Source organism: Muscardinus avellanarius (genome assembly GCF_963383645.1).
Source record: "Muscardinus avellanarius genome assembly, chromosome: 1".
Taxonomy (NCBI): Eukaryota; Metazoa; Chordata; class Mammalia; order Rodentia; family Gliridae; genus Muscardinus; species Muscardinus avellanarius.
The window spans coordinates 158214036-158239003 of record NC_137786.1 but is presented as its reverse complement, the minus strand read 5'-3'; the positions used below and the strand labels follow the sequence as shown (position 1 = coordinate 158239003).

At 44.4% G+C, this 24968-nt stretch overlaps 2 protein-coding genes across 2 annotated transcripts in view; both read left to right on the top strand.

Annotated features, from left to right (window-relative positions):
* Nucleotides 1–24968, top strand: part of LOC308268302 (piwi-like protein 4) — a gene marked incomplete at both ends in the record, with an annotated part of 119366 nt that overhangs the window by 45448 nt on the left and 48950 nt on the right. The window contains one exon of the mRNA XM_080703449.1: nucleotides 23958–24083. Within this exon, the coding sequence (XP_080559575.1) occupies nucleotides 23958–24083 (126 nt within the window). The remainder of the gene's footprint in view (nucleotides 1–23957; nucleotides 24084–24968) is intronic.
* On the top strand, nucleotides 6916–8727 carry FUT4 (fucosyltransferase 4; the record flags this gene model as incomplete). Its single annotated transcript, XM_080708914.1, has 1 exon — nucleotides 6916–8727. The coding sequence occupies one exon, from the start codon at nucleotides 6916–6918 to the stop codon at nucleotides 8725–8727; it is 1812 nt and encodes a 603-aa protein (XP_080565040.1).

The following is a 24968-nucleotide window of genomic DNA, read 5'->3' as shown; positions in this document are numbered from 1 at the left end:
CTGAGAAGAGGCAGAGCATCATGGCCAAAGGGCGTAGTGCAGGAAAGCTGCTAAGCTCCATGCACAAGAAGCAGAAAGCAAGAGAGAAGGGGCCTGGGACAAGGAATGCCCTGTGAGGGCCCATGGGCAGTGGCCTGCTTCCTCCAAGTGGGCCCTGCCCTCTACTGCTTTCACCACCTCCCAATAACGTCACCAAGGTATGACTCTGTCCCTGGGTTACTCCACCGATGAGGTCAGAACTTTCATAATCCAATCATTTCCCAAAAGCCCCACCACTGAACACTGCCGTGTTGGGGACAAGCCTTCAACCTGAGTGTTCACGCATTCCTGATCCAAACTATAATAGTTATTTTGTGGGTCAATGTTTAGTTAAAGAAATCTCAGCCGGGCGTTGTGGCGCACGCTTGTAATCTCAGCATTCAGGAGGTTGAGACAGGAGGATCGCAATTCCTGGTCAGCCTCAACTACTTGGTGAGGCCCTCCACCACTTAATGAGACCCTGTTTCAAAATAAAGAATAAAAATAGGGCTGGAGTGTGTAGCTCAGAGTTTGAATGCCTCTGGTTTCCATTCCCAGGCCTGCAAAAAAAAAAAAGAAAGAAAGAAAAGAAAAAAAGAAAGAAATCTCAGACCCAACCAAAAGCAACATCCCCTGTGACAATAGCCCAGCTGTCACAGAGCTCATGTTTGGAAACTGAGGCAGTCAGACCATATTTCTGGGCTTTCATAGGAGATATCAAGTCTCTCTCTGGTGAGTAGAACTAGGGGAGGCTTAAAAGGAACTAAGTGGTCATACTATCAAATAAATAATTTCCTTGGGAAAGAACAAAGAAAAAGATTGAAGCTGGGGGAGGGTGGACAGTTGGCCCTATTCTTGTTCTCATTGGAATTCTGCCTTATATTAAATTTTGAAACTGAATAGGTCACCCTTGGCACATAGTGAATTGACTGTGCATTCACCTTGACAAATTGGGCCTGGAGTTATGGAACTTCCTGCACTGCTGTAGAGACCTTCAGGATCCCAAAGCCCTTCTTTATACCGACCTTGCTATTATCTTCATGCTTGCAACTTAAAGTTAGTTCTGCTTCTGCAATGTTCTGTGGAAACTGAAAGGCCTTTAAATATACAGATCATTTTTTTTTTACTAAGATAAAATCAAGGAATATTTAAAGTACTAAGGTGATTTCGAGTTCACTTAATCCTGCCTCTTCATTTAGAGAATACTAATACTTTACTTCCATCTAGACAGTAGACATGTTTTTGCCTGCCCTATACCCCTTCCCTTTTTTTCAGGTAGCCAAACTTTATTTTTTCCTTTGGGGAGTAACTACTTCCCCCATTTTTATTCCAGGAGGTTTAGATGGGGCTGATTATATCCCTTAAACCCTGAGAGAATCTAAAGAGAGTCCACATCCCTTGACCACAGTGATCACTTCAAGAATGAGCACTTGATCCAGGCTGGGCCATCAAAAGCATCTATCAAATTGATGGAGTTTCTGCTTTTTGTCACATGAGTTCTAATGAACACATGTAGAACATTTTCCACTGAAAACTTACAGGAGTCTTAAGGTCACAACAAGTCGATCACACAGCCAAATCGCTTGATATATCTGCCCACTTTCTAATGGGGAACAGAGATACCCATAGAGAGCATCAATAATATATAATATTAATTCAATATATTAATATATTATTAATTCAATGAATATTAATTGAGATGATGCATACTAATAAATGCCTGATTTGGTACTATAGTTGTGAATGAAATAGACATAATCTCTGATCTGTAATATGATATTCTGGAAGAGATAGACAGGTAAATAGATGATAGATAGATGGATGGATGGATGGATGGATGGATGGATGGATGGATGGATGTAAGCACTCAGGAGGGCCATGTAAACTACTCTGGACATGTGTATGTCGGTACCCAGAGTGGCTTCTTTTTCAACCTCACTACTGTCTTACTTCAAGCCTTTTCCATCTCACATTGAATCACAGCAGCAGTTTTAACAACTGAAGTTGACACTTCCACTCTTACCCTGGTTTTACCTAACTCCTCCTTTATTGATGACATAACGATTTCTTTCTTAGTAAGTTTTTACTTAAGTTCATATAATATACATACATAAAATACATTTGTAAACATACAGGTTGGCCAATTTCCTTATCCACATACACTCATTAAGCAGTGTCAACACTAATAAACATGGCCAGCTTTTCAGAAGCCTTCCTCAAGTACTCATGTACTCATTCTTTCATAGATGATAAAAGTCAAAATAGAAGCTGGGTGTGGTGGCGCATGACTGTAATCTCAGCATTTGGGAGGCTGAGACAGGAGGATTGTGGTTCATGAACAGCCTCAACTACTTAGTGAGGCCCTTTGCAACTCATTGAGACCCTGTTTCAAAATAAAGAATAAAACAAATAGGGCTGGGGGTGTAGCTCAGAGGTAGAATGCCCCTTGGTTCCATCCCCAGTACCACAAAAAATCAAAACATATTAAAAATATGGATTCCATTATATTACTTTCTTGCTTTCCTAAACCTTCAAGGACTCTCTACAACCTTCAGGATTAAATTCCATTTTCTTAGCAAACTGTACCTGGTAATTCCTAGCCTACTATCCTGGTCCTCTCTGGTTGGCCATAAGGGTTGCAGCTCTTCTGTTTAGATGAACACCTCAGCCCTCTTTCTCCCCGATTTTAATGGCTCCAAATTATTCTAGAGGCAGCTCCTCAGTCTTCCATGAGCCCTTCCCTTCCTGTCTGTTTTCTCTTTCTCTCTCTCGCTCTCGCTCTTGCTCTCTTTTGCGGGTCTGAGGATGGAACCCAGAGGAATTCGACCTCCAAGCTACACCCCCTGCCCAATTTTTTATTCTTTATTTTGAAACAGGGTCTCACTGAGTTGCGGAGTGCCTCACTAAGTAGCTGAGGCTGTCCGTGAACCGCGATCCTCTGGTCTCAGCCTCCCAAATGCTGGGATTGCAAGTGTGTGCCACCAAACCAGGCTTCTCATAGATTTTTGAAGGTACAAACGTTGTTGTTATTTTTAAATCACAGTTGACCAGTGTGTTAAATAAATAAATGACAATATCTGGGTTTATTACTTTGCCAGAATTATCCTTCCCTCTCTTTCAACCCTTGACTCTTTAAAAAAAAAAGAATGACCTGCAGGGCGTGGTGACAATGCTTGCAATCCCAGTACTTGGGAGGCTGAGACATGAGGATCACAGGTTGAAGGCTAGCCTCAGCAATTTAGGGAGACTCTCAACAACTTGAAGAGATCTGGTTTCAAAGAAAATAATAATATAAAGGGCTGGGGGTATAGCTCAGAATGCTCCTGGGTTAGGCCCCAGAACACCTCCCAAAATCCAAATCCAAAAAGAAAAACAAAAACAAAAACCCAAACAATAACAACAAAACAATGATTCATTGCCCAGGGAATAGATCACTAAGTATGACCTTAAATCAACAGTTTGTGAAGAAGGCCTGATGGGGGTCCAACAATCCGGCCAATTTCCTGCCTAGACTTACATAGGGGCAGTCTGTGGTTCTGAACCATAGTGAGGTGGGTAGATGCAACAGAAATGGATATTCATGAGATTTAAGCCACTCTCAGGTGGAAAGTTGGTTTTTTGGGAACATCTGGAAGACTTAAGGAAAAACTGGGAAGGAGGGCAAAAAGCAAGCAAGCAGGTTAACATTTACCAGTTGCCTACCTACCATGTGCCAGACAATCTGACGTTCTATCTTTGAGACTTATTTAATGGAAGTAAAAGAAAAATGTGCATAGATCTACAGATTTTTGAATTGAATGAAAAAGGGAATCTAATACATTTTTTGCTGTTTATTGAAACAAGTTATTTGTGTGTGCGTGGGTGCCTGCCTACCTTCCTAAACTAAGAAGGGTTCTAACTACATTGCCCAGGCTGGCCTTGAACTTGTGATCCTCCTGCTTCAGCCTCCGTAGTAGCTGAGATTACAGGCATCGTGCCTCGTGACTTGGCACATAGCTATCTTTTCATTAAATCACAGAGTGGGGCTGTGGATGTGGCTCAGTGATGAGCTTATGGTGCTGGGTTCATCTCTAGCACCAAATATATAAATATATAAATGAAAATAAAAAGTGGAAAATTACTGAGATGTTTAGTTTAAAAAAAATTAAATTTCTACTCCTAATTTCCATTTGACATTTATTTATTTATTTATTTATTTATTCATTCATTTATTTTTGGTGGTACTGGGGGTGGAACCCAGAGGCTTTCTACCTCCGGGATATACTCCCAGACCTATTTTATATTTTATTTGGAAACAGGGTCTCACTAAGTTGCTGAGAGCCTCACTAAGTAGCTGAGGCTGGCTTCGCACCCGTGCGATCCTCCTGTCTCAGCCTCCCAAGCATCGGGATTACAAGCGTGCGCCACCATGCTGAGGAGTTCCATTTGACATTTTTTTAAAAAAGGCTTTAGTACACTGGAAGCCAGAGTTCCTAATGCTCTCCACCCAGCTCTTAACTACCGCCAAGGACTGGAAGGCAGAGCCACCGCAAACCATGCTCATAGACGCTTTTACTCTCCATGCCTGATTTTTAATAAAATAACCTTAATAAATCCAGATGGTCTATAATGTACTGCACCTATTTTAAAAAGAAGAAAGGACTCTGAATCTTTTCACCACAAAGAAATGGTAAATATTTGAGGAAAAAATTTGCTCTCCCTGATTTGAACATTATACAATGTATACATGTATTGAAACATCATATGGTGCTCCATAAATATGCACAATGTTATGTATCAGCTAAGAGATTTAAAAATAAAGTTAAAATAAGTAAATAAAAGTAAACCCCCAATGTCAAATCTGAGTTTATTTTCTGTGTCAATAGCATAAAAAAGAGCCGGGCATGGTGGCACATGTTTGTAATCCTAGCATTTGGGAGGCTAAGACAGGAGGATCGGGGTTTGCAGCCAGTCTCGTTCCATCCCCAGTACCGCAAAAAAAAAAAAAAAAAAAAAAAAAAGAACACCTTGTACATTCCTGAAAGTTATGTGAAATACTTGGGCCTAAATATTATTGCACCCAAGTTTGCGCTAAACTTTACCCAGGTCAAGGCTAAGAGTCACCATGACCTCTTAGGTTTATCAGTCACTTGAGGAATTATTTTCTTTCTTTTTTTTTTTTCTTTTTTTTTTTTTTTTTTGTGGGTCTGGGGATGGAACCCAGGGGCATTTGACCTCCAAGCTATACCCCCTGCCCTATTTTTTATTCTTTATTTTGAAACCGGGTCTCACTGAGTTGCAGAGGACCTCACTAAGTAGCTGAGGCTGTTCTTGAACTGTGATCCTCCAGGTCTCAGCCTCCCAAATGCTAGGATTACAAGCCTGCGCCACCACGCCTGGCTTTGAGGAATTATTTTCTGTCGGGCTTTACTGAACTTCTAGGTTTGGGCCTTCATTTCTGTTACTCCACTTGAATTCATGGAATTCTAAACAGGCCTGGGTGGAACTGCTGACCTAAAGATAGGAGGCAGCTTTGAGAAATTTGTATTAGATAATAGGTATGAATCCTGGGAGCTCAGCCTGGAGTATGATATAAATTACAGGGTGTGTAGGGAGTGGTAGTACACACCTGTAATCCCAGTACTGAGATAAGATATTCAAAGGTTGAGGGACAGCCTCAGCAACCTGGTGAGACCCAGTTTTAAGATAAAAAATAATACTTAGTGAGGCTCTCAGCAACTTAGTGAGACCTCTTTTTCCAAATAAGATATAAAATAGGTCTGGGAGTATAGCCCAGAGGTAGAAAGCCTCTGGGTTCCACCCCCAGTACCCCCCACCACACACACACACACAAAATAGGGCAAGGCTGAGATCCAATGCCCTGGCTCCATTCCCAGTACCAAAAAAAAGTTTTTTAAGGCATAAAAAATACTTGACAGTAGCTCCATTTCCGGCTTTATTTTTCCTATAACACCATGTAAATTTTTATGTGTGTGGTACTTGGGATTGAACCGAAGGGGATTCTACCTCGGAGCTACATCCCAGCCCTATATTTATTTATTTATTTATTTATTAATTTATTTATTTATTTATTTATTTATTTGTGATACCGGGATTTCTGGAAGCCCTTCTACCTCCGGGCTACACTCCCAGACCTATTTTATATATTTTTTTATTTGGAAACAGGGTCTCTTAAACCCGCGCAGCTGGCTTCCAACCTGGGCGATTCTCCTGTCTCCGCCTCCCAAGTGCGGGAATTACTCATGCGCCACCACGCCCACCGGCCCAGCCTTATTTATTTATTTATTTATTTATTTATTTATTTATTTATTTATCGGGTCTGAGGATGCAACCCAGGGGCATTACAGCTCCGAGCTACAGCCCCTGCCCTATTTTTTATTCTTTATTTTGAAACCGGGTTCCACTGAGTTGCACAGGGCCTCACTAAGTAGCTGAGGCTGTCCAATCCTCCGGTCTCAGCCTCCCAAGTTCGGGGATTACAAGCGTGAGCCACGACGCCGGGCTTGCTTTCTTTTTTTCCTTTTTGAAACAAGGTCTCGCCGAGTTGCAGAGGGCCTCATTAAGCAGCTGAGGCTGGCAGCGAACCGCGATTCTCCTGTCTCAGCCTCCCAAATGCTGGGATTACAAGCGTGCGCCACCAGCTGGGTTTACACATTGTCCTCTAATTGTACTCTCACTGTATAGACAGTTAAGTGCCTTGAAGATGGCCTGGGGGCCACTTCTTTATATTAGGTTTACCAGTCTTCGTCTAGTTTGAGGAATGCTACCGATCAGCGGGCAGGCAGAAACATTTGGTAGGGAAGGAAGCGGTGGTGATTTCTTGGCTCAGAGGATATTGAGTTCCTTTGTATCCACTGCTGGGGCTAAAGGCAGTGAGAATGTTCTTAGGAGCACTTCATGCAAAACTTAGTTTCGCTCAGTGCCCCAGCGCTGTGGGCCCGGCGCTGCGCGCACTCCACCGCTGGCCGCGTCCGCAGCCGCGAGGTCCAGGCACCGGGCGGTGGCCGCACCTCCGCCCGCGCCCCAGGCTCCGGGCTCCCTCCCTCCCTCCTTTCGGCGGGAGTCGCCGGCGGGTGTCCGGACTGTGTGCGGAAGCGGATCCTGACCCCCGTCCTGCTTCTGGAGGGCTGGACCCTGCGCGCGGTGAGCGGCGCGCAGTCGGAAGACCGGGGCTGGGGGAGTCCGGGGTCGGGGGAGTCCGGGGCTGGGGGAGGCCGGGGTCGGGGGAGGCCGGGGCTGGGGGAGTCCGGGGTCGGGGGAGGCCGGGGCTGGGGGAGTCAGGGGCTGGGGGAGGCCGGGGTCGGGGGAGGCCGGGGTCGGGGGAGGCCGGGGTCGGGGGAGTCCGGGGCTGGGGGAGTCCGGGGTCGGGGGAGGCCGGGGCTGGGGGAGTCCGGGGTCCGGGGAGGCCGCGGGGTGGAGCGCCTGCAGGGCAGGGCGGGGGCGGGGGAGGAGGGCGCGCGGCCGGCCGCTCCCGGGCCCGCCCCCTGGCGCACCCTGCCCGGGGTGACCCCCCGGCACCATGCGAGCCGGCGCCGGGCGCCACCGCGGGCGGACGCGCGCTCCATGGAGGCGGCCGGGGACGCGCCCGTGCGGCGCGGGGGCGCGGGGCTGCCGCGGGGCGCCGCGGCGCTGGCGGCCGCCTGCCTGCTGTGCACGGCGCTGGCCGCCTACGCCTGCTGGGGGCAGCTGCCGCTGCTGCCCTGGCCGTCCCCGGCGGCGCGGCGGCCGGCGGGCGTGCTGCTGTGGTGGGAGCCCTTCAGCGGGGGCGGCGCCGCCGCGAGTCCGCCCCCCGACTGCGGGCTGCGCTTCGGCATCGCGGGCTGCCGGCTGCTCACCGACCGCGCGTCCTACGGCGAGGCGGACGCCGTGCTGTTCCACCACCGCGACCTGGCGCGGGGCGCCCCCGCCTGGCCGCCGGCCTGGGGCGCGCAGGTGCGCCCCTCCGGCGCCCCCGAGCCGCGCCGCGCGCCCGGGCCGCGGCCGCCCGGCCAGCGCTGGGTGTGGATGAACTTCGAGTCGCCCTCGCACTGCCCGGGGCTGCGCAGCCTGCCGGCCGACACCTTCAACTGGACGCTGTCCTACCGCGCCGACTCGGACGTGTTCGTGCCCTACGGCCACCTGTACCCCCGCAGCCGCGCGGGGCCCCAGGCGCCGGCGCCGCAGCTGGCGCGCAAGCGCGGGCTGGCGGCCTGGGCCGTGAGCAACTGGAACCCGCGCCACGCGCGCGTGCGCTTCTTCCGCCAGCTGAGCCAGCACGTGCCGGTGGACGTGTTCGGCCGCGGCGGCCCCGGCCGGCCGGTGCCCCGCAGCGGCCTCCTGCACACCGTGGCCCGCTACAAGTTCTACCTGGCCCTGGAGAACTCGCAGCACCTGGACTACATCACCGAGAAGTTCTGGCGCAACGCGCTGCTGGCCGGCTCGGTGCCCGTGGTGCTGGGCCCCGACCGCGCCAACTACGAGCGCTTCGTGCCGCGCGGCGCCTTCATCCACGTCGACGACTTCCGCACGGTCGCCGCCCTGGCCACCTACCTGCGTTTCCTCGACCGCAACGTGGCCGCCTACCGCCGCTACTTCCACTGGCGCCGCAGGTTCGCGGTGCACGTCACCTCCTTCTGGGACGAGCCCTGGTGCCGGGCCTGCCAGGCTGTGCAGACCGCTGGGGACCGGCCCAAGAGCATCCGCAACTTGGCCGGCTGGTTCGGGCGGTGAGGCCCCGTTCTCCCCCTGGTTGAGACTTTCTGATCCTCCGCCGCACGCTTCTCTCTGATTGCCGAATCGTGGGACTGAGTTCTCCAAACACCCATTTCTGCCTTATGGGGAGAAATGTGATTTGCCAATTACTCTTCAGCACAAAGATGAGGTGTGAAAGATCCCTGATTCTCGTGTTTTTTGCACAATTAGCAACTGAGCTCCCTCTGCCCTTGATGGGCATCAGTGTGCAGGGCGAATGAGGAGGCCCCTGCATACCTGGTACAGATGTGAAGAAATAGCCTAGCTACAAGAAGGCTTTGGGAGGTTTCTTTGAATTTCCCCGTCTGCCACAGGTCATATTTATGGCCCCGTGCATCTTCCAGATCCCACACCGGGCTCCCTGACTCACGGTTGCCGAGACCAAGGCGAAGCCAACTGCTAGTTCTAGGAAGAGAACTGGTGTGAGATAGTGGAAGGACTGTGCGTAGAAGTGGGTCTTTGTCGGTTGGATTCCACAAAGCCTCTGCTCCTGGGAAAGGTGAGGAGGGCAGTTCAAGTAGCCATTGACATCCTAAAAATATTTGTTCTGCTGCCCTGTGCATGGGAACAAGTGTTGGATTGTCCTTGGAGAGCTAGGATGAATATATAGTTGTACCTCACTCTACACAAGAAATGTATTCCTGAAAAGCCGCATCTAAATCAAATCCCAATTCAGTACCTAAGGGAGTTCGGTATTTAGTGGAACCCTATGGAGAATCCCTTTACAATGTGAATAATCACCTAATTTATTTCTTCTATATTTGTGTTTTTACCTATAACCTAGATTTTTTATAAAAACATTACACTTACAGATGTGAAAATAAAGCACAAACAACCTTCTTCCCCCACCTTCCCAGCAAACCGGCGTGCATTTACAAACAGAAGAGAAGGAAGCCCTCACGTCCCTCTCCACAAGGTCACGTCTTGTCTCTACTGGACTCCAACTTTAAACTGCAATGTCAGTCCTTCAGAGGGGCTGGCATTACCTGTGCAGAACAGTTGGAAGAGATTACACCACATGATGGGATCATGGAAACGAGTTAGAAGAGTTTCCTGGTGTCTGTTAGTGGCAGTTTTTGTTTCTGTCTGTTCAGTGTTCAGTAAAATGTTTAGGTCCTGGGGAATGGGAATCAAACTAGCGATTACAGTGAACAGACTCTCTTCAGTCACAGCTACGTCTGCAGTGCTCACTAGTGCCAGCAGGTTCCCCGCCTAATCTGCAGCGCAGCGCAGTGCAGTAAATGCTCACAGTTCTTTGTGCTCTCCAGAATGTGCTGTGGGACAAGTCTTGAAGATACATGCATTGACTTTGCAGGCTATCGAATGAACAGGTGTCACTGTGCCTACTCTTTGCCAAACACTGGGGAAGATGCAAAAAACATGTGGCTAGATCCTTCTTTTTAAAATTTCTAAGTGAATAGAGACTTTGATAAAATAGTCGGCAAAGCCTATTTGACTAAACTGGAATTCTTAGTGATATAGGTAACAAATCAGTGATTAGAAAGCCATTTGATTTAAAGCCTGAAATAATGAGGGTTTTCTCCTCAGTTTATTGAAACGAGGACCCTTGGTGACTAATCATTGTGGGTAGGGTCTGAGATTGATTAGTTTTATACAGAGTTCTGCTGCAAATGGTAATTTTGTATTTGACTGGTACAGTTAGCTAAGTCATAAACAAATTTTACCTCTGTATGTATGCAACTTTTGTTGTATACATACTTAACAAGCTCACTTAGAACTAGGTACTTCAAGTCTATCTTCTTTAAAAGGAGAAATTAGAAGCTGTGAATAAAATTTTCTTATTAAAATATTATTATGGGCAGAATTATAATCACAAAGTATCAGTTATCCAATAAAAATAAAAGTTGATTCTGAACATGAGTATTGATGAGATATTGACCAAGTGATCTCAATGTTACTGGAAACTGACATGGGCATTGGAGGGAGTTTAGGTTTTGAGGGTAATCTAGGTGAGATTTTTAATTCCAGCTGTATGGTATTAGGCAAATTAGTTAACCCTGCGCATAAGCTTTCTTATCTGTAAAATGAGGGGGGGGAAAATTTCACAGCTCATTCTGAGCATTTCAGGAAATAACTGAACATGCCTAACCCAACTGACTAAAAATATATGTCTTTCCTTGCAGTGACTTAGGATGCCCTTATATCCATTTTTAGGTTTGAAATGAAATCTCAAGGTATGTTACAGAATACTTATGAAACAAAAAGCTACCATATATTGTGTATTTCAGATAGGCCCCTAAAGCTAAGCTATATTTCAAGAACCATCATTACCATTTAGATAAGCTTAAGTGTGCCAGACTATAAAGAAGCACCTATACTTTTTATTTTTATTTTATTTTTTTGGCAAAGCTAAATTAGTTCCTTTTTTTAACCAATGCCGTTTTAATAGTGTCCATTTTTAAACTAACCAGATAGTCACTAAATATTTATCATGAAGAAGAATGCATATGAGTGCAGCATAAATTTTCAAAGTGCATTCCCTCTGATTGCCAGGTCCTCCTTAAGGCGTAAACTTTTTCTTTGATTTATTAGATTTTTTTTTTTTTTTTTAGCACTGGATAACTTTCCAGGAGTGTGCCTGGCAGGATATTTGCATCAGAAGAAAGACGACGGACTTGTTTGCAGTATTCACAGGTTCTTTCCAGGTTCCAAACTCTTCCCCACAGGGAAAAGAGAGCAGGAAAGACAGGTGTCTTCATGAAAAGAGCCTGTGATTTGGCATCAGAACCCAAGTATGTGGCTCTGCCACTTTCTGTTCATGTGACCTCAATTAGGAAAAATATTTAAACTCAGGAGATTTTAACTTCTTTCTTTATGATGCATGACTGCCCATATGCAATCAGGATTAAATGGGATGATCTATGCCAAAGTCTTTAAACTGCCACAGAAAATATATAAACAAGCCAGGCGTGGTGGCGCACGCTTGTAATCCCAGCACTCGGGAGGCTGAGACCGGAGGATCGCGGTTCATGGACAGCCTCAGCTACTTAGTGAGGCCCTCAGCAACTCAGTGAGACCCGGTTTCAAAATAAAGAATAAAAAATAGGGCTGGGGGTGTAGCTTGGAGGTCGAATGCCCCTGGGTTCCATCCCCAGACCCGCAAAAAAAAAAAAAAAAAAAAAATATATATATATAAACAAATAGTCTGGCTGGATTTGGTCCATGGTTTGTGGACTGTGCCCTAGACTAATTTTTAGAGATGTAAGGAATTTGGGAATATATGTTTAACTAAAACCTGATGGGGATTTCTTACAAAGGATTTAAGAATTCTGGAGCCGGGCGTGGTGGCGCACGCTTGTAATCCCTGTGCTTGGGAGGCTGAGACAGGAGGATCTCGCAGGTTCAAAGCCAGCTGCACTGGATTAAGAGACCCTGTTTCTAAATAAAAAGTATAAAATAGGTCTGGAAGTGTAGCCTGGAGGTAGAAGGAACTCCAGTACCACCACCAAAAAAAAAAAAAAAAAAAAAAAAAAATTCTGGAAGCAGATATTCCTGGGTTCCTAGACCAGCTTTGCAACCTTTTCTTCCTGACTGATCTTGATCTCAGGTAATTTATTTAAACTGTGTTTTGATCATCTCACTTCTAATTGAAGGTAATCATCTATAATTTATGAAAGTGTTAAGAGCATCAGATAAGTCACTTCAAGTACTCAGTATCATGCCTTGCACATAGGAAGCACCTATAAAATGGTGGCTGTGGTTACCCCTGGTCCCTTTTATAGAAGGAGACAGACCTACTTAAAGACTTGCATAAGGTTACAGTAATAGTGGGGTCACCAGCTGTGCCTTTGCAAGCCACAACCCCTTTGAGCCTGTGGTTTGAACTGCAAAATGAGGGGATTGGACAAAATAAGCTCCGGGGACCTGCTGGTTCCTTTTGCTACCATTCCACTAATTGGCACCCTAGGGCGTAGAGAGCTAATTCACAGTGTGCCTTCCTTCCAGTCTGAAAGTGAGTTGACGTATAGGAGCAATAAACTGGCAGAAAATCAGGCACCAGAGAAGGGGAATCTGATTCCCCCCACAGCCCACATCTCTCTGGAGCAGATGTCAAGGAGAAGATCCAAGTCCATGTAATTAGTTTGGTGAATAATTGCATTGCATACATTTGAAGTCATTCTTGGATATGTCTCAGGGATGTTTATGTCTTATGTCAAGTCTGTGTGCACATGCTCAGATTATTTTGACAAGATGATTAAAGTAATGAAGCAAAGAATGGTTCCTTGTTTATAATGCACACCCCCATGCACTCATGCTCGCCTGTGATGCATGGGATACTTTTCTTGTTTGGAACAGGATCCGTGAGTACATTGGTTCTAGATTGGTAATTGAATGTGGTGGTGGCTTTTCCTCCTCTGAGTTGCACCAGGTCCGATTCAGCTGGTCTTTATGCTCCTTGCCTGGCCTTTTCACTTCAACCTGGCAACTCATCTCCAAGGGATGAGAGTAGCACACTCCTTTCTCTTGGTCTAGTTTGCTTTACCAAATCCTTTGATGCCCTCTGGGTACTGTCACTAGCTCCTGTCCACCAAATTAAATAATTCTGCTTTAAATTTCTTTTGTGTGCGTGGTACTGGGGATTGAACCCAGGAGCATTCTATCTCCGAGCCACACCCCAGCCGTATTTTTTTTTTTTTTTTTTTAATTTAGAAACAGGTTCTCACTAAGTTGCAGAAGGCCTCATTAAATAGCTGCAGCTGGCCGCAAACCTTTGCTTTTCCTGTCTCGGCCACCCAAGTACTGGGATTACAAGCCTGCGGCACCATACCTAGCTTCTTAGTGCTGCTTTTAAAAGGCACCATAAAAAGATGGGCATGGTGGCGCACGCTTGTAATCCCTGCGTTTAGGAGGCAAAGACAGGAGGAATGTGCAGGTTCGAAGCCAGCTGCGCTGGCTTAAGAGACCCTATTTCCAAATAAAAATATAAAAAGTAGGTCTGGGAGTGTAGCCCGGAGGTAGAAGGGTTTCCAGGAACCCCAGTACCACCAAAAAAAAAAAAAAAGAATAATAATAAAAAAATTAAAATAAAAAATAAAAGGCACCATAAAGACCAGGAACATGATAGTGGGCAGAGGACAGAGGTGAGCTTCCTCCTCCCCCTCTCCTCCTTCCTCTCCTCCTGTATTACTGGGAATTGAGCCCAGGGACATTCTACCATCAAGCTACCCTCAGCCCCCACTTTAATATTATTATTATTATTATTATTATTATTATTATTAATTATTTTGTGGTACTGGGATTCCTGGAAGCCTTTCTACCTCTGGGCTACACTCCCAGACCTAAATTTTATACTTTATTAATTTGAAAACAGGGTCTCGAACTTGCACAATCCTCCTGTCTCCGCCTCCCAAGCGCTGGGATTACAAGCGTGCACCACCACGCCCGGCAGAACTATTCAATTTTTGTTACATGCTGAACACATCATTATTTCATTTACTCCTTAAAAGAACCCTGGGGGTAGTTATACCTCAGTGGTTCTCACCCAGGACCTGCAGGGGACATTTGGCCATGTATGGAGACATTTTTAGTTGTCACAGTTAGAATGGGTGAGCCTGGCATTTAGAGTAGACGCCAAGAATACTGCAAAACATCCTCCAAGTCATAGGACAGACTGCCCTCCCCACAATAAAATGTAAACAGTGTCTAGGTTGAGAAATTAAGCCACGTCTTTCCTCATTTTATATAATTGGAGAAACTGAGGCCAAATGAAATTAATTGAGCACATTTTGGGGAAAGTAGTCAGAAACTAGCTGGAGATCCAGCTGGAACAGAAAGTAGAAGGGAAGCTGTCATGCACACAGGCATGGCTCTTCTCAAGTGGGTACATTTTTGCTGCTGTCATTGCCCACAGTTATCAGACGCTGGTTCTTCAGCCTTTGAACATGAACTTGCAGCAGAGGCTCTTCAGGGAACTTCCAGGCCATCAGCCTTGAACTGGGGCTGTATCATCGATCGCTCTTATTCTGAAGCTTCTAGCTTCTTGGACAGAGCAGCTACTAGTTTCTAGCTACTGGTTTCCCTGGTCTCTGGCCTTCCAACAGCCACTGTGAGACTACCCAGCTTCTGGTTGTGTAAGTCCATCCAATAAACCCTCCCTTATAATTCTATATGCGTTTTATTGGTTCTATTCTTCTAGGCAACCTTATTACAGTAATCTCAGTCAAATTCAATTTTCCAAAGGCTGATTTGTTATACAATCAGAAATATTGATCATTTCCAATCATTATCGGCATTCTTTCAATCTCTGCTGTAATGACTGTGATAATTTACATACAAATCAGTTACATGTTGTCCTCCTCATGTGATCTTGAAAATTCACTTAAGTAGTCTCTGTTATAGACACTGTAACAGAGCACAGTGTGGTCACAGTGAGCCTGGGCTTCAGAGTCAGAAAGACCAAAGTTCATGTGCCAACTCCATGGTTCCCCAGTTTCTGCCACACCCAGGGCAGGTCTTCCCCCTCAGTCCACTGACTTGCCTGCCAGCTGTCTGTTTTTAGAAACATCTTGTTTCTAGATACAACTGGAAGTATACTTCACTAATTGCCTAATCATCTGTCAGTCCAGTCAATTTGACAACCAAGATCAACCATCAGTTATTTGTGTGTGCACACAGACTTTCTTGTCACTCTGGAGTGCGATCTCATCAATACATGTCACAAGCCAAGGAAGGCAGGGCTGGGAAAGTGGTAAATTTGGAACACATGCGATAAAGATTATTTTTATATTCAAAAGCAAAGTACAGATTTTCAAAGTAGATCCCTTACCCAGATCCTGCCCCTTCTTTTTAACAGTGGTCTATGAGCACCCACAACTTTTAGACTCATTTAACTTTCTTTGTGTGAATATGTGTGTGGATCTGGGGATTGAATCCAGGGACATTTTACCTCTGAGCTACAAACTTCTCTCCCCTCCCCACCCCTTTTTGTTTTTATTTTATTTTTTTTTTAATTTTGAAACAGGAACTCGGCTGAGTTTTCTTGGGTGCTGTCTCAGTCTCCCAAGTACTGGGATTCCAAGTATGTATCACAGTGCCCTTCATTCACTTTCAAAGTAATGTATTATGTATTATTCATTCATCAGAGTGGCTTCACTGAATCAAATCCAAGACTGGCCATCTCTGCCCAAAGCCATATTACTGCTTGCACTTGCCAACCATCAGGGTTAGTTTTCCTAGAGAACCGGACAGAAGAGTGTTGTGATGGGGATTAAACAGCAGAGCGCGGAATATTGCATAAGATTTGGGCTTTTTCCTCTAGTAAAGGCTGTGTCTAGAGTAAGACAGACCACCTGCTTAGAAGGTGGAAAGCAAGAAATGAGTGGATATATTATGGGCTTCACAGGCAAACAGACCTGAGTTGAAGTTTCAGCTCTGCCACACAAGTGGTAGACTTCCAATGTTCTCATTTATAAAACAGGGGCAGTAATGTTTGCCATAGAGAACATTTTCAATAAACATTAGCTATTATTTTTAGTCAATTTTACGGCCTTAAGTAGTTAATCATACTCTTGGCTTCTTTGCACACAATTCCCAAGGAAATGTGCAAATTCTATAGTATATTTCACTTTCTCATTCACTACTCATCCACACTCCTCTGCTTTTCCCTTCCATAGGTACTCAGTCTACTGTGTCTGTTGTATATTCTTGGATAGATGTGTTTACTTGAGGAAAACCATTACGTATCTGTGTATATGTGTCCCTAATGTTTTAAAAATTAACAGATATGATATTTTGCCATAATTTAGACCCTCGACATTTTAATTTTTTTTTTAGCCTAATGTATTTAGTGTTGTTTAAAGTTGCTCTACATTATTATTCCTGAATGTTAGTCCAGTGTTCCACTCTCAGGGACATCTCAGAGACAGTCCTATGTAAAATCAGGGACTGACTTCCAGGTATCATAGTAACCCTTTAACACTGTACTGAACAATTTGACCAACATAATAAGAAAAAGATATAAGAGTAAAAGTAAGGGATGAGACAAAGCTATCGTTATTTGTAGGTCATATGATCATCTACATACACATTCAGTGAAATAAAATGACAAGGTATATAAAGAGGAGATGGGCAAAATTAATAAACAATATCAATTTTACAAAAACAAGTATCATGTGTAGAATTAAAAAAAAAGTTCTCAATACATTGTTGAGAATCTGGCTAAGTAGCTGAGGCTGGTCTGAACTTGCAATCCTGTCTCAGCCTCTCAAGTACTGGGATGACGGGTTTGCCACCACATCTAGTTTAATCAAGCTTTTTAAAATTGACAAACATCATTTCAATGGAAAAATAAATTTTGTTAATAAATACTTTGGAGAGAAGGTCAAAGAGCAAAGGTTTGTCCTACCAGGTTTTATGAGTAATACACATATATAAGAAACATATAAGTAGAATAGAATGGAAGATATATACCACAGCTATTCATCTGGGGATTAGTCATTTGCGGGAGGTGACTCCACAGATGACTTAATAGATGATGTTTAAAAATAAATGGCTCACTATTTGGAGGTAAACTTGGATTCCTACCTCACACTACATTCATACATATGTGAGTTTGTGTTAGCAAACACCTGAAGAATCGAAGATATTTAATATAACAATAAACTTATAAAGTTAATAAAAATGCCATGTAATATACTGTACTTATAAACTTAGGGCAGTAAAATATTTTCTTTTAAAATAACCCTCTTAGCCGGGCGTGGTGGCACACACTTGTAATTCCCATGCCTAGGAGGCAGAGACAGGAGGATCACACAAGTTTGAAGCCAGCCCCGCTGGCTTAAGAGACCCTGTTTCCAAAAATAAAAAAGCATAAAATAGGTCTGGGAGTGTAGCCCAGAGGTAGAAGGGTTTCCAAGAACCCCAGTACCACTCCCCCCAAATAAATAAAAATAAAAATAAATAAAATAAAATGACCCTCCAAGACCAGGCGTGGTGGCTCAGGCTTGCCTGTAATCCCAGCATTCCAGAGGAAGGCAGAGACAGGAGGAGGATCATGGTTCAAAGACAGCCTCACCTACTTGTGAGGCCTTTACAACTCAGTGAGACCCTGTTTCAAACAATAAAAAGACTAAAAAAAAAAATAGTGTGGGAGGTGTAGCTTGGAGGTACAATGCCCAGTACGGGGGAAAGGGAAAAAAAAAAAAAAAAAAGACCCTCCAGGCCAGGAGTAGGAGGACATGCTTGTAATCCCAGCATTTGGGAGGCTGAGACAGGAGGATCCCAGTTTGCAGACAGCCTCAGCTACTTAAGCCCTTTGCAACTCGGTGAGACGCTGTTTCCAAATAAAGAATAAAAAATAGGACTGGGGTGTAGCTCAGAGGTAGAATGCCCCTGGGTTCCATCCCCAGTATTGTCAAAAAAAAAAAAAAAAAAAAAAGAAAAGAAAAGAAAAGAAAAGAAACCTCCAGAACACAAAACATTTTAAATATTGTTGGAGTTGACTACATCAAAATTAAGGATTCTGATTTGATAAAGTAATTAATAGTCAAAATCAACAGGTGATAGGTTGGAGTAGATGCTTACAATATTAAAAAAAAAAAAAGCTAAGTTTTCTTCCAAATCACAAAGAAAAAGATGAGAAACTCAATTTCAGAAAGATGCAAATGATGGAAATAGGAAATTCATACAATGAAAAATTCTAAAACGATCACATATCGAAGAAGGTGCTTATCTATATACGTGAACAAAAAATACAAACTGAAAGAAATAAGAATTTGATGCTAAGCCAGGCGTGGTGGTGCACGCTTGTTATCCCAGCATTCGGGAGGCTGAGACTGGAGGATCGCGGTTCGCAGACAGCCTCAGCTGCTTAGTGAGGCCCTCCACAACTTAGACCCTGTTTCAAAACAAAGAATAAAAAACAGGGCAGGGGGTGTAGCTGGGTGGTCAAATGCCGCTGGGTTTCATCTGCAGACCCGCAAAAGAAAAAAAAAATTTGATGCTATTACTTTATACATATCATATTAGAAGAAACTAGAAATTTGGATAATGTCAAATTTTGGGGGGTGAAGACCTGTGGAAAGAAAAGAGAAGTCTGGGCCCCACACCAGCCCCGCCCACCCAAGCCCCACCCACCAAACCCCGCCCATCCAAAGCCCCACCCATCCCAAGCCCCACCCCCAGCCCCGCTGGCCACGTGCTCTGGCCCAACTTAACGCTGCTGTCCCTCCGCCCACCACGCCGGGATACCCAGGGCCTAGGGCACCGCCTGGTTCTGTGTGCACCTAGCTGAAAATACTCTAGCTGAGACTTGGCAGCTCTGGAAGCCGCTCTGCGCTCCTCGGTAACATGAGTGGACGGGCCCGAGCGAGGGCACGAGGCATGGCCCGCAGCCCCAGTGTCAGCGAAGTGGGGCGCGCCCAGACCTCGCCTCTGGTGTGTAGAAAATGCTAAGCTGGTCTTGTTCTATTCTCTCCATCTCCAGCCAGGATAGCGCTTTCCTTTGCATATATCCCTTCCTTTCTGTTAATTCTCTACTCTGAGTCTTTCTTGAGGCTTATTACGTCTTTCAAGGGGTCTTATCTGAGTTAATGTAATAATATTAATGTAGGGGGTTAGCTAGTGAAGAGAACTGAGAGAGGAGGCAAGAGTGTCATGGCCTTCTGCTCTCTGAGTTTTGATTACTTGGTTGGGTTTTAAATGGCCTGGATAAAACTGAGGTACCTTCAGGCCCATTACATGGCACATCATCTCATAGAATTGGTGTTGCTGACTGTCGTATCAAGTAAGCAGTCACTTGCTCTAGCAGTGACTATGGGAGGGCTCCTTGCTGACTTTAGGCACCGAGATCAAACTGACCCACAAGTAAGTAACTTTTAAGTGGCTTTCAGCTATAACCTCTGTATTTGGAACAGTCTTCTAGACTTAGCCCAGAAGTGCTCAGTGGACTCGTTTGTGGACATTTATGCCTTTATTTTCAGGTACTGGCCTTCTCTTGACTTCCCTCAGTATTTATAGACCAAATAGAGTAACTGCTTGAACAAAGAGAAGTTTCTTTGAAAGAGAAAACATTGATAGTGCTCTTCCCACTTATTTTGTGAAGTAATTTTGGCCTAGTTTATTCAAGAGAAGTCATCCTCTGGGCAGGAACGCCATGACAGTTTATTTCCATGCCTCTGGCCATGGGGGCTTGAGGACCAGGCACATCTGTGGTGGTCCCTCCGGAAGCTTCTTGAGCCCAAGTATCACATCTGCCTGTTTAGCTTCCAGGGCCTAATCCGCCTCTGGCTCCCAGTGGGTATTAATTTCCCCCTCGACTTGTCTGCAGTGGGCATTCTTCTCATCTCAAGGGTTTTACCTGCTAACTTTCCCACCCACCCTCCCGCATATCATGGTAATCTAATGATTTAGGAAGTGAAACTGTTTTTATCTTGTGAAGCATTTTGGCTTGTGCCCTAACTTAAATCTAGGTAAAATGTTTCTGTCTGTGTAGCCCACAGATGTTGCTCCTAGTGCAGGTGAAGCAGCCTCCAGCAGTGGCTTCGAGGAAACCAGCAGGATTTCACAGCCACGTAAGTACAACTCGGCCTGCTCGCACTTAGTTCCAGTCAACCTGAATGGCAGAGGGGTGGCTCCACTGAGCCTCGTGGCAGCAAGGTGGCCTTGTTTACATCCTGTTTTTGTTATTCTTTTTCTTCTGTTTATTTATTTTTATTGGTGTGTGGTCATTGCACACTAGAGTGAAATCCCCAGTGATACATTCATATATGCAGGTAATATTATTTGGTCTGTTTCCTTCCCCCATGGACCCCTTGCTCTCCTCTGGTTCCCTTCTGGTACACTGTGGGTTTCTTTCCTAATTTTTTATGAGATCCCTTTTCCTTATTTTTTTCCCTTTAGCTTCCACAGAGGAGGCGCAGCCCTTGATTTTCTGAGTCTGGCTGATCCCACTCAGCAGGGTGCTTTCCAGTCTCCATCTTCTTTTGAGGGATCACCCTCGTCCTGTTCCTTTGGGGCCCCCTAACAGAGTCACCTGCTCAAGTTTCTAACAATGCTTGGTAGATAAGAATCCACAGACACAAAGAAGCCAGTTTTCTGATTCTTTTTGTTCACTGAAAAATAATTTAAAATATTAAAAAAAAATCCTTCTGGTATACAATTACCATCACCTTGGGGGGACAGTAGAAACCACAGTTGTCCCCCTCTCCCTCGTCCAGGGTGAATGGCACTGTCTGATGGTCACTCTTCCCTGCAGAGCCAGATGTGGTCTCAACATACTGAGTAGCCTCTACCACACAGTGCAAGTCGGCACGCCTGATGTTTTCTTGGTCTGTCTTAATAAGGTAGCACAGACGAGTTGACTTAAACACAGAAATTTCTCATAATTCTGGAGTCTGAGATTTAGGTTGGCAGGGATGGTTTTTTCTGAGGCCTGTTCCTTGGGTCACAGATAACCGTCTTCTCCCTGGACTCCTATCCTGTTTCCTTTGTACGTTTCTGTATCTTGATTCTTCCTCTTAGGACGTCAGTCGTATTGGATGAGGCGGGCACTTCCATGATGTCACTTTAGCTGACATCATCTCGCTAAAGTTCCCACCTCCAAATACAGTCACATTTTGAAGTACTGAGGGTTAGGGCTTCAACCTGTGAGCTGGGAGGTCACAGTTCAGCCCACAATCCCAGTTGGAGCCTGTTAGCCGTCCTCCGTTTTCTAACCACAAAGAGATTGATTCCTAATAAATGTGTAAGCTATCAAGTGCTCAGGTTCTCCTAGACTCTGAGAGTCTGGTTCACCCACCTACCTCATGTGTGGCTCTCCTGTTCTTGCCTGGGACCTTTCCAGCCCTATGTGATCTGAACTCACCCAAGTAAATGTGCTGCTCTAGCTCAGAAGACCTGCTTTGAGAGGTGGAGTGTTGGGCCAGCACACCACCATCATTCAAGCATTATTCCACTGTTGGGATCGTCTTTCCATGTCTGCTGCACATGCTTGCAAGTGGCAAGTGATGAATACCCTTCATCCTTTGGAGGCAGATTTAATTTTTGTTTGTTTATTGGTACTGGAGATTGAATCCAGAGGCATCCCACCTCTGAGCTATACCCACAGCCCCCCCCTTTTTTATTTAAAGACTGGGCCTTACTAAATAACTGTGCTCTGGCCTCAAAACTGTGATCCTCTGGTCTCAGGATAACAGGTGCATACCAACATACCCAAATTAATTTTTGTTTGTTTAAATTGAAGTACAATATATGTAAGACAAAAATTGCCTCTTAATTATTTTAAGTCTATATTCTGGGGATATTAAATCTATTTGTATTCTTGCACAATCATCACCAGCATTCATCTCTAGAATGTTCTTTCATCTTACAAAACTGAAATTCTATATCCATTAAACAATAAATCCCATTTCCCTTTTCTCCCAACCCATAGTTGAAGTTTTAGAAATGATCCATCATCTTGGAAACCAAGAGAATGATATGGACACTCTAGTGAGGGTATTATAATTTGATAAAATGAAGCCGGGCATGGTGGCACACGCTTATCATCCCAACATTTAGGAAGCTGAAACAGGAAGATCTTGGTTCATGGACAGCCTCAGCTTCTTAGTGAGGCCCTTTGCAACTTTGTAAGACCCTGTTTCAAAATAAAGAATAAAAAATAGGACTGGGATATAGTTTGGAGGTAGAATGCCCCTGGGTTCAATCCCCAGTACTGCAAAAAAGAAAAAGACAAAAATCAAATGAGCCAAGCATGGTGGTACACATTTGTAATCCCATTACTTGAGAGACTAAGACAGTAGGATCAAAGGTTTGCAGCCAGCTTCAACTACTTAGGCCTCCACAACTGAGACTGTTTCAAAATAAAGAATTAAAAAATAGGGCTGGGGGTGTAGCTCGGAGGTAGAATTCCCCTGAGTTCAATTCCCAGTACTGCAAAAAGTAAAAATAAATAAAAATAAAATACATTTTGTGATTTTCTTGAAACTTTGAAAATTCTGAGAAGGTTATAGATAGCAGTTCTGAGCAGGTGGCAGTGCCAGTCAGGAGAAGTGTGTACAGTGAGTATATCATAGGACAGGTCAAGTCAGAGTTCTAGAGATTCAGCATACTCTTAGTCCTATTACTTTGCAGTAATATCCTGTAATCTTTTCTGTTCTTTTTTTGCAGTCCTGGGGATGGAACCCAGGGCATTCTAGCTCCGAGCTACACCCCCAGCCCAATTTTTTAGTCCTTTTATTTTTGAAATAGGGTTTCACTGAGTTGCAAAGGGCCTTGCTAAGTAGCTGAGGCTGTCCGCAAACCATGATCCTCCAATGTTAGCCTTCCGAATGCTGGGATTACAAGCATACACCATCACACCTGGCTTAATATCCTGTATTTTGATGTTTTAAAGTTACCCTCAAAGCGCCAAAGGCATATTAAAACAGCTCCTTCTGTAGTAATTTAAACAGGAAACATTTATTTGAAAACATTTTAATTGCATATTTTCTAGAAGCTAATATTGATAGGCTCCAAGGCAAAACACTGACTTTCATTTTCTTGTAGAATGATTTAACATGAAAACTGATTGCAGTATTCTGGGCAGTTTCTTCATTTCAATAGAGAGGCAAAAGATTAGGCCCGTTTTTGTACAGAAGTTAGTGTGGACAGTCAGGGTGTGACCCACAGCTAAAGGAGGGAGTGCTGCCCTCTGTCAGTAGGTGTAGAGTGGGGCTTAGGGGGATGGAGCTTTCCCTCAAGCCAACAACAGGAAATCTACAATATTCCATGTGTGTGGACTAACTCAAGGTCTCTAATTGCTAACAAAATATTCCATGCATTCTTCACAGTTTTCAATTTTTAGGCTAAAGACTTCTTTATTATAGTTATGGATGTTTTCAGCAATGTGGGAAAGTTTTGTTAAAGACCATAAGCAAGCTGGTCCTGGTGGCACATGTTTGTGATCCCAGCACTTGGGAGGCTGAGACAGGAGGATCGCACAGTTTCGAAGCCAGCCTCAGCTACTTAGTGAGGCTCTCAGCAGCTTAGTGAGACCCTGTTTACAAATAAAGTATAAAATAGTCTGGGAGTGCAACCCGGAGGCAGAAATCCCCTGGGTTCCATCCCCAGTAGCAAAACAAAACAAAACAAAAAACCTATAAGCATCTGAGTTTTTATTGTAAATACTTTTTTTGATATAGTTGTTGTAGACCATATCGTTAGAATTAAATATGAGCTGGTCCTGTGTTCTCTTCATATTTTAGATAAAGAAGATACATCTTCCAGTGGTTGTGGAAGTACCTTCAAGGAAAGAAGTGTGAAAATGAGACGGGATGTCATGGATTTGGATATCTGCACCAGAGAGAAATTGGCACATGTGAAAGACTGTAAAACAGGTACCCAGTCTTCATGTTACTTACTTTTTTCTTTTTTTGTTTCTTTTTTTTTTTTTATCTTTTTGTGGTACTAAGGATGGAACCCAGGGGCATTCTACCTCAGAGCTACACCCTCAGCCCTATTTTTTGGTCTTTTTATTTTTGAAACAGGGTCTCACTGAGTTGCAAAGGGCCTCGCTAAGTAGTTGAGGCTGTCCACCACGACCCTCACATCTCCACTTCCTGAATGCTGGGATTACAAGTGTGCGCCACCATGCCCGGCTTAACTTACTTTTTTTTTTTTTTGGGGGGTCTGCGGATGAAACCCAAGGGCATTTGACCTTTGAGCTACACCCCCTGCCCTATTATTTATTCTGTATTTTATTTATTTATTTATTTATTTATTTATTTATTTATTTATTTATTTGGTGGTACTGGGGTTCCTGGAAACCCTTCTATCTCTGGGCTACACTCCCAGACCCATTTTTTAATTGTTTATTTGGAAACAGGGTCTCTTAAGCCAGCAAGGCTGGCTTCGAACCAGCGTAATCCTCCTGTCTCAGCCTCCCAAGTGCAGGGATTATAAGCGTGCACCACCACGCCTGGCTTATTCTTTATTTTAAAACAGGGTCTTGCTAAGTTGCAGAGAGCCTCACTAAGTAGCTGTGGCTGTCCACAAACCGCGATCCTCTGGTCTCAGCCTCCCAAATGCTGGGATTACAAGCGTGTGCCACCATGCCTGGCTCTTAACTTACTTTTTAATATTACCAAATCTTGCTTAATAAATTTCTGTTCCTTGAACCTAAATAAACAACTTTATATGTTCACTTAATAACTGAACTCTAAAGGCAATGTCTACACACGTTATACTTTTTTAGCCTTAATTTTTTTAAAGAAATAATATCT